Source organism: Mercenaria mercenaria, chromosome 19, assembly GCF_021730395.1.
Source record: "Mercenaria mercenaria strain notata chromosome 19, MADL_Memer_1, whole genome shotgun sequence".
NCBI classification, from domain to species: Eukaryota; Metazoa; Mollusca; class Bivalvia; order Venerida; family Veneridae; genus Mercenaria; species Mercenaria mercenaria.
Genome location: NC_069379.1, coordinates 43,523,620 through 43,537,601, shown reverse-complemented (window position 1 = coordinate 43,537,601; position 13,982 = coordinate 43,523,620). Strand labels below are relative to the sequence as shown.

At 32.7% G+C, this 13,982-nt stretch overlaps 1 protein-coding gene across 11 annotated transcripts in view; it reads left to right on the top strand.

The window, feature by feature from the left end:
• Positions 1 to 12,932, top strand: part of LOC123542700 (CUGBP Elav-like family member 3-B) — a 216,270-nt gene extending 203,338 nt beyond the window's left edge. For 5 of the 11 annotated variants that reach the window (XM_045328655.2, XM_045328660.2, XM_045328663.2 and 2 more), the window contains 8 exons: positions 125 to 298; positions 626 to 785; positions 1,290 to 1,415; positions 1,755 to 1,829; positions 2,202 to 2,282; positions 2,859 to 3,020; positions 3,450 to 3,596; positions 7,136 to 12,932. In XM_045328655.2, coding sequence (XP_045184590.2) covers positions 125 to 298; positions 626 to 785; positions 1,290 to 1,415; positions 1,755 to 1,829; positions 2,202 to 2,282; positions 2,859 to 3,020; positions 3,450 to 3,577 — 906 coding nt within the window. In that variant the 3' untranslated portion in view covers positions 3,578 to 3,596; positions 7,136 to 12,932. Of the gene's footprint in view, positions 1 to 124; positions 299 to 625; positions 786 to 1,289; positions 1,416 to 1,754; positions 1,830 to 2,201; positions 2,283 to 2,858; positions 3,021 to 3,449; positions 3,597 to 5,083; positions 5,165 to 7,135 lie in introns of all 11 variants that reach the window. The other 6 variants (XM_053530899.1, XM_045328659.2, XR_006684799.2 and 3 more) reach the window with 5 other exon arrangements.
• The last annotated feature ends 1,050 nt before the right edge of the window (positions 12,933 to 13,982 follow it).

Here is a 13,982-nt window from a genome sequence, read left to right as displayed (position 1 = left end):
GTATTTTGAGATAATTTTGATAAAACAGAACAAGCAAACTTCTACTTTTTTCTTCGGTTTGATTAAGTATTTTTAAGCTTTCATTTAAACGTTCGTTTACATGTTTCTCTCTTTTGTTTTCTAGGGTGCTTCGTCTAGTCTTGTAGTAAAATTTGCCGACACAGAGAAGGAGAGACAACTCCGCAGAATGCAACAGATGGCACAATCAGTAGGGCTCCTGAACCCCTTGGCTCTATCACAGATCGGGGCTTACGGCGTATACGACCCACCAAGGAATCTCCAAGTCTACCCTGATACGGTAAACATTTCAGTCATTCTTTTTTGCAGTTTTTTTTTCCAGTTTGTCAGTATACCATTAAGAGAAAATCTGATTCGCTAAAGACACGAAGGTTCCATCAAAATTTGTCATTGTCGCGGATAAGAAATCTTAGGGCCTTATTTACTTGTAAAATCTTCTTTTTTTTTGAGTTTCCTTTTCTTTAAAGTTGTGTTTTTAGGAGTATAGAGAAAACATATGCATGATTTAGACATACACAGATTAGTTTTAAATTAAATCATTTTTTTTGTATTTAAAGCCATTTTGAATGAACTTTCAAAGTATTTATTACCTTTATTTCTTTTGTAGATAATGCAGCAACAAGCTTTGGTTGCCGCGGGTCAAGGTCATTACTTGACCCCTGTGACCTTGGCACAGATTCCACAAGCTGTGACAGCACTTGCCGCACCAAATGGTATCTCCACGGCAACCATGACACCGACCACGGCCTCTCTCGCTAACGGTGAGAGTGAGTTCTTTCGTTATTCTTCTCTTTAACCATTACCCTGCTAAATTTCTAAAATGGACTGATCCATCTTTCAGTTTGGGCTGTGCCACTTATTATTCAAAGGGAATAGCAAACAGTGTAGACGGATGTGCAGGCTGACCTTGGTCTGCACTGGTCGCAATAACAGAATCACTTGCCGCCAGCAGGCTAAAGTTTATTCGTTCAATTCATTCCAGATGTATATTAATTATTACATTTTTCATCTCATCATTTATTCATCTTTTTATTTTAATGTACTCATTTATAGGACGGTTATCAGGATAATACGCACAAGTGGGGTAATTAAAGTTTTAAAGACAGAATATTTGATCTAACATTGTTCCTTTCCTGATCTTAATCACATTTATTGCTTATATGTAATATCAAAGTAATTAACTATTTTATTGAGACCATTTTTATTATATGTATAGCTCAATTTCTGTGTTTGGTGAAGAATTCTGAAATTTGATTTCTCTCTATTTAAAGGTACAGCAACAACACCTATAAGTGGAGCGCCCCCTAGTGTACTTTCACCAACCCCTGTTGCCGGTTTCCCAATTGCCCAAAACGGCCAACAAGAGATTTACGCTAACGGCATTCCGGCTTACGCAGGTAACATCCTACCTTTGTATTGTGAAGAATATTTCTCGCATATGATGATTTCTCTTCTTCTGATTGCATGTGGTGTAAGGGGAAACAACTCTTTGTAAATATCAGAAACTGTTGACGGTAGAGAACAGTTAGTGTGCAACAGAACTTCGCTGCTAATGCATTTTTTTCTGAAAATTTGTTTCTACTTCAAAAAAATCTTGAAATTAGACACATTAATTGCAATTCATAACGTTTAAGGTGTTTTAAAATAAAACATTCTGTCAGCACATATAAACTCGATTTATTAATTCTAGTATTATTAGTACATGTACTCACTGACGTCATTATTTCTATTTTTAGCACAAACTATCACAAACGGGGACCCTTCACAGATATACACGGCAGTAACCCCGTACGGTATTGGGGAATATCTAAGTAAGTTGTAAATTTTATAAATTCAGATTTCTTTATTTTTAATGCATAGCCACAGCTATAACATTAACGACTGTCTGTATCACAATTGGCGCTGTCATTTTTTTTCGGGGAAAGGATGGCCTGTGTTTTTATACTAACAATTAAACTCTTTACAGAAAATGACCTACATCTACTAAATAATGATACATGTACTAAAACTAGCGTATTTATATAAAGCATGTAATTATAATGCATTTTCCTGAATTGATATTTGATAGGAATTTCCCCATAGTTAAAGAACAGCCTTTTTACTCTTAATGAGTTTGATTCAGAAGCCTGTGGCTTGAAGCCTTGATTGATTTTAAAATTGATCTATCATTCTGTTCTTTTTAGCTGCATACCCAACCGCATTCAATCCAATCCAGCAAGCACTATTACAGAATGCTGCATTGATGCCTACTGCTCAAAAAGAAGGTAATTTGTTACGTCATTTCCGCTGATACAGTCTACTTTTGTCATTTTCGTTGATACATTCTACTCTTTTGTTGTAGGTATATAATATACTATTTAGTTACTTAACCTTATCATTTCAAGATAATTAAATTAACAAAGGAGATCTAGATCTACTTCAGATTTATTTTAATTCATACACATTTGTTTATATCACACATTTTGGATAATATTCGGTATAATTATTCGCTTCCAAAATCATTATTAGATATGTATGAGCATTCCATTTATTTCACCATAATTTAAGTATGAAGAGAGAAGGGTATCAAGTCTGTAAATAGTACCGTGTAAGCTGCCTGGTCTCGTGCGAAATAAACTGGAAGCAGACATGTGCAAATGTACACACGCAGTCAAAGGGAGGTAACTGGAAAAGCATATAACAATATCCTGTCCAACAAAGCTGTGTACCAAACTCCTACGCAGTGATCTCCCTTTGGAGTTTGGCTGTGCACATGATAAAAAATGGATGTTTGGTAAATTAGTATGTATATTGTGTCTGTATCATAAATTACGTATGTAGTACACACCTCTAACTTTTAGCAGTGCTGACTTCTACAGGACCAGACGGTTGCAATCTATTTATATACCACTTGCCTCAAGAGTTCGGTGATGCGGAACTAGCACAAATGTTTATGCCATTTGGAAACGTTATTAGTGCTAAAGTATATGTTGACAGGGCAACCAATCAGAGCAAGTGTTTTGGTAAGAATTTGTATACACGTAGATCTAACTTACTTTCATTTGTTACAATACAATTTGTACACATACATTATAAAAGATTGAACCAAGAGTTGTCTGTCTTTACAAATAATTTCCCCGTATATCAAGCCTTGAGTACATTTACTCTAGACGAAAAGGGAGATTTCAATTTTTTAAAACCTTAATTTTATTCTTGAAATAATGAATATGCGTTTTACAATTTCAGTGCTCTTTTTAATTGAACTGTTTTCAGTCAAATAAAACTGACATTGTAAATGCAATCCTAGTTTTGTTTATTCTAACGTAAAAGGTAATAAATAGCCTAAATTTAACCTGACATTGATAAACTCATTACCTTTTTATAAAACATCATTCATTGAAGGTACTTTATTGTTACTATTATTAATTCGAACTTTATCATATTTTTTCTAGGTTTTGTTAGTTTTGACAATCCTGCGTGTGCCCAAGCTGCAATCCAAGCCATGAATGGGTTTCAAATTGGTATGAAGCGGCTTAAGGTTCAGCTGAAACGCCCTAAGGATGCTTCAAAGCCTTATTAGGGGATCGAATCCCGTAATGGTAAGGATCTTTTTCTTTTTTTTTCATAATTTTTTTTTGTAAACTTTAAGCTTTTAGTAATTGGTCTATTGCATTATGGAAGGGCTTTAACGTGAAGTTTCAAAAAACAACTGTTTAAAACCAGTTTGGGTAATAAGTTTTTTCAACTCTTGTTTGAAAAAAAAATGCATGCATGCATACAGGATTTTTCGATATATTGACATTTTTATCCTTTATTTGGATGGCTGAACATTTTAATGGTTAAATATAGAGAGGGTATGAGGTACATGTGTATGTCTTTAAAGGGAAGTAATCTGATATTTATTTTAAACAATACAAAAAGTATAACCTTGAGTTCCTTCAGAGTATCTGCTTATACACAGCATATAGGGTGAAATGTTTACTAGAAAAGAAGGGCGTCCTGAGTTAACTTTTTATATATAGAACGTTGCATAATTTAATTTAGCTACTGTTTTTGTAATTTAATCAACTGGTAAATGAGCAGATAAAATAATAATTGAATTTGGCTAATTGGTAAATAATTTTGGCTAAATGATAACATAATTTGGCCATTTTCTATCGTAATTTGGTCAGCTTATAACGGATTGTGGCCCAGTGATAACTAAATTTAACAATGATAACTAAATTGATAACTTAATTTGACAAATCGATAGCTGGACTCACTAACTGATATACTAAAAAAAATGTGATTTAGCAGAAATTTAATTAAGGACTAGATTCATATAAAATTTCATTTTAAAGAAAATTTTGCCTCCTGTACTTGATTATATATGTATTTTGATAGTTGGCATGAACGTATGAAAAGAAGCTGAAGTGTGAAGAAAATGTTTGATATGAGAAATTAATAAGAAATGTGTCCATCATAAGGCAAGCAAAAGATTAGCCGCCTGAATAGGTGTTAATGTATTCATTTTAGTATTATCTTCCATTCGTGTATTTCCACGGGTGAGCTTATAGTTACTGTAAAAGCACATATTTTCGCTGGGTCAAAATTCCATGAATTTGAAATTTTGAGTATGTTCGCGAGGTTTAATATTCGCGAAATTGTAAAAATGGTATCATACTTGAATTACATATATACTAATGGTGAATATTTACGTGAGGATTAATTTTCGCAAGATGTAGTGCCTCGCGAATATAGCAAAAATTAGACCCTCACGAAAATTACTGCTTTCACAGTATGCATTTCGAGGGCCGGGCGGAAAACTGACTTAACTCCCTTGTTTGATCTGAGTTACAACAGTTTACCGTTCTACTATGGATTTTCAATAATAAAATATATTGGTAATGTTTTTTGTTTTTTCAGTTCACCTTATACCTTATACAATTTCATTGTTTGTTCGTTAGCTATACGTGTGTAGGCTGTCTCTATAATGCGGAATTGATAATTTCCATTTCTATTCCTGTAAACGATACATTTATGTCTAAATGACAAAGCAAATTTTATGTGAAGCTAAATCATTAACGCAATTTCAATATTATTATAGCGCATAAAGAAACTCTCTTCAAAAGAGAGATGAGCTATAACAGTACGTATCCTTGGTAACCAAATTACGTCATCCGATAATGTAAGTGGTTGGACGAGTTGAAAGTGTTGTCATATAGTCGTCATGGCAAAAATATTGTAACATTGTGTAGATTTATTTTCACGTGGAAATGGTGAACAGGTGCTGCTTTTATGGTTTTTCTAATAATGTATCACGTGACTATTCATTTTGATTTTTTATTGGATGACTGGTTGGAAGTTTTGTCGTCTGGTATATTGTTATAATTTTCTGAATATTTTAGCGAAATTTTCTCCCCTTTATGGCTGAAGAGATTTTCAGTGACAGATTTGAAGAGGAGATAATTTTAGATTAACATTGACCTTGACCTTAACCTTAGTTTGATCTGCGCAAAAGTATCTTCCTGCATTTAATATGTCTGAAATTTCTGTATAATTCGTTGGCTTCCTCTAGGCGACCTATTGCTAGTAACAACACATCGATTAGACCCATTTATAAGTCGAATAATTATTGCTAGTAACAAAACATTGATAAGACTCGTGTATAAGTCGAACAATCAGTACGACGTATATAAGTCGAGTCATTTGTTTTAAAGTTCTAAATTTGCAGTACATGCGTGTAACACGTGGCGGAAGTCAACGATTTATGTGATTTTTGCCTGGCAGTGTCTCTTCGTTTAATAAAAAACCCAATTTTTCAGATTAAAAGCGACTCATTCCTAAATTTAATCAACGGTTTCCATTGACTGTAATTGTCCAAACTTAAACCGTATCACCATCTTATATAAGTGGAAATAATAGTCTTAACCGGGAAAAGAGTTTTAATTGGAAATAGAGTCTTAACCGGAAATAAACATAGAGACGCTGCCAAGGTGATATGTAACATCTATATTAGTACTGAAAAAAAATCGACACCTTAGCTTTGATTTATTAACACATGAACTTTGTATTTTAATGATTTAGCTCACAAAATATACTGTTCTTCTTAGAAAGAATTTCTTCCACTGACATGTTGGCAAATATTGTTCTGGAAAGCTGACCTTAAATTTTTTGTTTTGAAAAAAATAGCTCTGCAAGGGAAATTCCGTATTTTGTTTTTATACCTTCAAGCGCATTCCTTCGGATTATGTTTTTTATTCTCGTCTTATAAAGTCCATCACAGACAATAACGTGATCAAATTTAAAAGTAAAATATGTATTTCATTGATATTTTATATTATTGGGAATAATTCTTTCTAACATAACGTTAGATTTTGTTTAAACATTCAATTTACTAATTCAATGTCCATGTATTTGTATTTTTGCATGTTTGCCTAATAACATTATGGACCGTAGAATATTTCCAATGTGTCCGTAAAATATTTTTGTTCTATTGTCTTTTATAGAATGTTTATAGCGTATTTTGTTAAGACCGCCAGATTTGTTGTTGATTTGATAAAAATCCCATTCCCATTCTATTTGGACATTGAAAAGTGTGTATGCAACGTGTACATGAAATATTATCACTCGGAATGTACCGAAAATAACCGGAAAGGTCCGAACAGATCTGGCGGCCTGGCGTTTGCTGTACATTTTTCTGAACACGTTTTTGGCTTTTGTACGTCTATACGTCCGTCTCTTACTTATTATTTCAACTTGATAAATTTATAGTCAGACTCCTGTACTCCAGCACATGAGTAATGATCTCTTAAAATTTAGATTCAATTGTCTAGAAGACACCTCTGAAATAAGGAAACTCTATGATGGTTGGAAAAAAACCCGCAATATTTTGCCCCATCCTTTCAACTTTGTATTTGTTGAAATTTATTTATGTCTAATATATTTGTGTAAATAATTTGTGCAATGTTTCGTATTTTCATGAACGAATTTAGCTTGTACGTAAATATCCGTAGATATACGAATATTCACGAGTTTGTCTAACCGTGCTAAGCCAGCTATGAAAAGAAAAAGACAATAAATGCAACCAGTTCATATCGTTTAAACCAAATGTTTGCAAATGTTGATTAAAAGGTCTGTTGTCTTTTTTTCGTTGCAGGTATTGTAGATTCAACAACAGTTGTTCTAGTCCATGATGTAATCAGTGACGTAGAGTAAGATGATGACGTGGATTGAACAAGATGACGTCATTAAAGTTCTGAAAAATATAAAACATTCACAAACACATTCATCGCAATTGACTTTACAAGTGGAAATGGGATAAACACGTCACAAGTTGTCAAGACCACCCGCCGAGTTTGAAATGTACATAGAATTACTTTTTCTCCACATTTTAATTTCTTAATTTTGTAAATATTTGTTTTCTTCAATTTAATTACATTAATTCTTATGAATTTTAAAATGTTATTTTTTGTCTATTTGATTTATTGCTTTATTTTATAAGTTTATGATATAATATATATTTCTCTGGTTTATGCAATAATTCACCATGCTTGAAAGTTAAGTAGGGATTGGGTAATACTTTCGTAGGAAAAATGTCTAAAGGGAACTGATTGGCTGATAGTGGACTAAAGGAAGGAAAGTAGCCAATCAATAATAATGTAACAACGGACTTTGCTTCATTTGAGGAACCAATAGGAAAGCTTCACTTTAACTCTTGTGCTTGTTTAGTGAATGTAACCTTCAATTTAGTGTGAGTCATTGTGTAAACTGGATTAATAAAATCTTCGATTATTTTCGCTAAATTGTTTCTTCTGGAAATAAAGGAATATGTCTTTGAAGTGCACAAATGATATTTGGCTGTGCATGTAATTGCTTACTTTTGTGTTGTTTTGACACTGGGTGCATTTTTTAACAAAAATTAAATTAATTAATTTTCAAAAGCCTTAAGAAAAAAATAAAACGTATGTCCGACTCTTTTAGTAAATGATAACCAAAACTTGTTTGGCCTAGAGGATCAGTAACAAAAAGTTTCAAGTCCTTCTGCCTATCAGAAACAAGCGGATTTAATCGAAGTGTATGTATATGTATCTAACATGTGTAAGTACAGTGCTAAAAGATGTTATCTGTCTTGTAGATAGCATAGTTTTCCACTGTAACACAAATTGTTTTGGAGCTTTGTGCAATATGTTTAATTGTAAGTGCTGAAAATCCGAAATACTTAGTGGATTTTGCAAAAATAAAATAGTTCGTCCGGTGCCATTTTCAGAATATTTTACAATTTCAAATAAAACATAAAACATAATTTTTAAAGGTACCGGGCAAATTTTTTTTAGACTTGATTTAATATCAAATTGAAAAGTGTAGTTTTATTGGGGAAATGATTGATTTTAGTAGAGTAAATGGCTTTTTTAACTGGCGAATTGTAATTCAGTTTATAAACTCGTATCCAAAAGTATGCTTGTAACAGAGATTATGCTATTTTCGGGCGCTATTTTTTAAATCTTTGATTTATTATATTAACATGTTTTTATGTATTAATATATAAGATATTGGTTTCCTTTTAACGTTTGGTGGTTTTATTTTCGATTTACATTCCATTGAGGTCATTGAGTATATAGTATTTTATATCAATGTCTAATACAATTGGTGCATTTTATACTAACATGCCAAAATTTACCAACTGTCACTCAATGTGTTCAAATTATCGATCACATTGTTCTATCAGTCGGAATGGTTCGGGTGTTTACGTGAAAATGACGAAAACTGCCGAGTAACTCCGACTTTTCCTAGCTGTTGTCTCGTAACACGTGATGTAAATTTTCATCTGGATGTAAATTTTATATGATATTTTGATAAACTCGGAATTTTTATACTCTTTACAAACATTCTCAATATTGTGTATGGGTATATACATGTATGTCACGTGATTTTCAGTAGGATTCCAACGTAGAGATTATGTAGTCTGTAACACTTTCAAATGTGCTATTTTTAGAAAGTAACATCTATTTTTAGATTTTGATGATATATCTTGTCACATTGTCATTGTTGTGACGTAATTCTGGGTTTCATTTCCGGTGATGATTTGTGGTAAATTTTGCTTTTAAAACTTTAAGTTCAGAAGGGAAACCAGTGTCTTATATGAACAAATAATTTGTCTCAAAAACGTTTTGAGAAAAATTTGTTTGTTAATGTCGATAACAAAATATAGCTTGACATTTTCCATTCATACTAGTATTTGAAAATAACCGGTACTTTACACAAAGTGAAAGTATCAATTTTGATTGGACTTTTTACACCAATTGCAAAATTCAAAGCGTATTCCTATTGGGCTATATCCGGTGTACGTGTCCTCATTGTGAATTATATCCGATGTGCTCTTAGCCTAGTATTGGCGGAAGCTTGAAACCACAATGTAGTTCCCACCCACTGCCTTTAAGAATGGAAATGTTTAAGCTATATTTATGTCCTTTGATTACAAAATTCTAAGTTGAGACTTAGAGAAAAAAGTGGACCATTCCTTGCATAAAAATCATAGTCATTTTTCACCTCATTAATTGTTGCCACGAGGTATATGTAAATATATTATTATATGATTAAATTATATACTTTTATCATACATGCTTAGTAATAGACCTAGCTAGATCTTACTTAGTTAGTTACTTGCACTTTAATCTTTATTATCAAGTTGAATAACTTTCTTTGAACAATCCAGAATTGAAGACTTTTTGTTGTTTAATTAGTTACACACATCCGTTACATATCAGTTTTTAAATATCGATTTTATAGATATGTTTTGTGTACGCCAATGTATTGATCCCCTACCAGTAGCATAGTCAGTTAGTCAACGTGTAGAAACTTACATAATGATTACACATATTTAATGTGGATATTTCATGAAATGGAACATTTCAACTGGAATAAAAGTAAGAAGACTACTGCAGATATAATCATGAAAGGCTGTGCTTGTCACATTCATTAAAATTTGAAACGCAGGCATTGCTTAGTGATATGAACTCAATAAAAAGCATATGTAAGTCTTTGGTGCTATTTGAAAGCAGAACTGTTTGTATTTCTTGATTTATTATCCGTCAAGCAAGCATTGCCTTTATAAACTGCACGAGAATAACGTGAAATTTACCAAGTTTACTTAGCAGACTGAAATGTACTAAAAGGGGGATGGCATTGAAAGAGAAACTATCTATAAAGTATTACAGATATCATCAGCAATTTAATGCAAAACTCAAGTTAGTTTATGTTGTCGCTCTATTTATATCAATTTGTTAAATTTGTTGACATTATCTATCTCAAAACTAGTTAAATTGTTGATATTCTCGTTTTTAAAAAGCTTATGATGTACATATTTTCTAAACTTTTATTAAATTATTTAATTAATTCACTTATATTTATATCAATTTGTTTTTAATTTAGGGAGCTAACATGACTTGTACATACTAACTGAAGCGCTTTTGATATTACAGATTTTATTGCATAAGAATCACGTGCGTAAAAATAGAACGTGTTTATAATTTCCATTATACCATAAAGTAAAAACTTAAACGACCTGACCTATTTACATAAGTCTGTAAGGAAAGTCATTCTATTCTGCCATTGTTAAATTGCACGTATCTTCTAAAGCATTCACGTATCAGAGTATTTCGAAACAACACAAAAGACACGTGATTTTTTTGAAATGCAATCTGTTATTTCATTGGATGTCGCTAGGCACCACCATTTGTAAATAGACATAGACTTTAGCGTTAGTTTCATCAATCATATTGTTTTAGCACCTCAGATATTCAATTGAGCTTGTTAACGGTACCTAATAGAGATTGCCTTTCTGTCTGGAAACGATTTCTCATTCGTAATCTCTTTTTATATTCCAAATGTTTTAAGCGACTTAGTATTTTTTTAATGTTTTAAGCGACTTGTTATTTTTTTAATGTTTTAAGCGACCAATGTCTGCTGTAAATGTTTTAAACACACAGTTTTGATTTTTAAAATGAAGCAAGATAGCATATTGTACAAGAAGTAACAATGTCAAAATTATGAATGGCTGCAGAATTGAAATGATTACAATATATCACAGCAGGTATATTATCAAAATTCAAACTTTTTTTCTGATAGATCTTTCTTTGATTCCGAATGAGAAATTTATTTCCAGCCCATTTTTATAGTCATTGTGTTCATTAAGCATTTCCAACAGTCATCTTGTAAGAGTCTGATATCTTTGAATTGTTAAAATTTCACAGTTTGCCATGAAGCTAGAGATATTTCTTTAGCTCAGTAAACATAGTGTCATTCAAAACCTCTTACATGTTGTTTGTAGGAAATGTAAAATTTTGTGCAATACACATCAAGTTTCTTGGTACATATCATGTCTAATGTTGCTGGGGATGCTACTTATCCATTTTTCTAAACTGATACATAAGCAGAACCGAAAATTCGTTTGCGGATGTTACAAAAAATCGACGGCAAAATCACGTGATAAGGTGATGCCCTTACAACCACATTTATAAAACAGTTGATGTTCCTTTTTAAGGCCCCACCGGGCTTCTGTTAGTACACCATCAACTAGCATTCAAGGATTGTTTCTGTTATTCCACTAACGACTGACATTCACTGATTGGCTAAATTTATTTCGTTGGTGCTCCGTGTCTTGGTTAAAACTTACAAAGACAGGAGGCGTGGGTAGTTGCTTAGAGAATAGAAAATGTATAATAGTGTTTGAGCTTATCATTTCTATCACTGAAACAATTCACGACATTTAAAGTGTTTTTAAGCAACATTAGACAAAGACATGCTACCAGGAAGCCTCGTAGATGGCGAAAACTAGTCTATATATAAAGTATTCTCAGTTAATTTGTTAACGTTTTGTTTTGTTTTTTATCTACTTAGGTTATTTTTAGAAACGATGCTCTCCTTTTAACGGCGATATACACTCAAATCAAAATCACTTTTGTTTATTTTCTTGAAAATATTTCGTTCACAAGATTTGGAACTATATATAAAATGATTGGCATGCAGACAGACTATGTTTTTTTTTCATTGGGACTAACTATTCAAAAGCGATTAAGTACCGCTATAAAACGGCTTCCAAACGCTCAAAGTTTGATTATGTATGAAAACAGCGACACAGGACACAGTGCACGGTTATGAAATTGAGATAGGGTACCAGACTAGAAAATCGAGCATCTGATTGGTTGATTCAACCATTGACCAATGGTAATGCATGACTCCAACTTCAGTTGTATAAGCTTGGAACCAGTAAGTTTTTAAATCTTACATTTTGCTCATTTTTAAAACAAACAACTTAAAGTATATCTGACTGTATGCCAGTTAGGAACTATATAACCTGCATTTGTCAACGAGCTGCTCTAAGGTCTTTGATCAAATATGTCTTAATGTGTGCAATTTCATTTTTCGTTTCTGCATTTTTTACAAGCAGAAATTTACTCCATCAAAGAATCTGATAAAATGATATTGAAGCATGTTAATTTCTCCATTACAAATAATATCAGAAATGTTACGTAATTTTTGACATATTTACATTTTTCATACTTTTTACAAAGTTTAAAGCTAAGTTTACTCCGATTTATTTCGAATATTACAATGGTTTGAATGATTTTATCATTCTTTTACATATGATTCACAAATTTAAATTGTTTCTTAAAGCATTAAAGTAATTTTTGTTTGTATACACAATGAATTGTCAGATATAGAATATAATGCTGGTATTGTTTATTAAGGGAGGTAATTGTATATTTCTTATACAGTTTCTAAAGGGAGGTAATTGTCTCAAAATGAATCTCACTTCAAGCTGTATGTTCTATTGATTCTGCAGACAGAATTAAAACTTTTTAAAGAAAAATATCTCACGGATCTTGAATTCCATTTAAACAATATTTTTCTTGTACAGGTTACTCATAGAGTAATAAAATAAAATATATTAGCTACATTGTGTTTTCTTCATTTGTTTCTTTTGCAATACAAGTATTGAAGGCAGTGGACCTGTAATGACAATGTGGTAATTTCCGTTCAGTTACATTTTCCGGCTGGCACCGAAACTATTAATTATATGCCGAAAAATACCGAAATAACAGACGATAATTTATACGAAATCACACGAAAACTGTGCCGTCTTGTAATGACGATCGGTAATCCATGTGGTTTTGTATTCTCCGTATCTGAGTTCGGTATCCTTCAGTCATAACAGTTAATCATTTTTCATACCAACCGGAGAATCCCGAAGTCTTTCACGGGGAAGACGTAATGGAACGGATATTGCCGATTGTTATTACGGGACCATTACCTGTCGACTTTTCTCAACAGTATTACAGTTGTATAATACGGTTAGACAACCTATTTCGGACTGCTGAACACCGTTTTTCAACAGTACTTCAGTTGTATATGGCCGGCCAAAGCAGTGTTATTATATTTCTCACCAGTAATATAGTCGCTATAATGTCGTTATTCGACAGTTTGTCAGTTATGTATGGCGACCAGTAAACCGAAACAAACTGAGTACTTGATTTTTAATCCGTATAAGCCTGTGAGCCGTTTTTCGACAGTTCTTCAGTTATATAAGACGATCTGAAATCTAACCAGAGTTTTCCCCGAGAGTTTTACGCCGTTTTCACACTAGTTTCATTAAGGATCAGGAGGCGGGGATTTGCCCCAAACATAGCCGGATTTGAAGTCCCGTCTACCTTTCCTGGAGGAAGTAAAGATCTAAAGGATGAATCTGTAGACCTCCTCTACTATGCATCTTCCACTTACTGTTTCAATAAAACACCTGCGCTTTTCAGCAGTTCTTTTGTTGTATATGACGATTGAGTTTATTTTACCCCTTAGTCGTTATTTCCATGTCCGCAAATCCCATCCTTGTCTGAAGCAATGCTAGAAGGGGCACCTGGGGTCTTCTTCATATATCACAAACTGGAAAAGTCGCTATTTGACCTAAATTATGTGTGTTTGTGATTCTAGACCCAATAAAGATGCCGCTT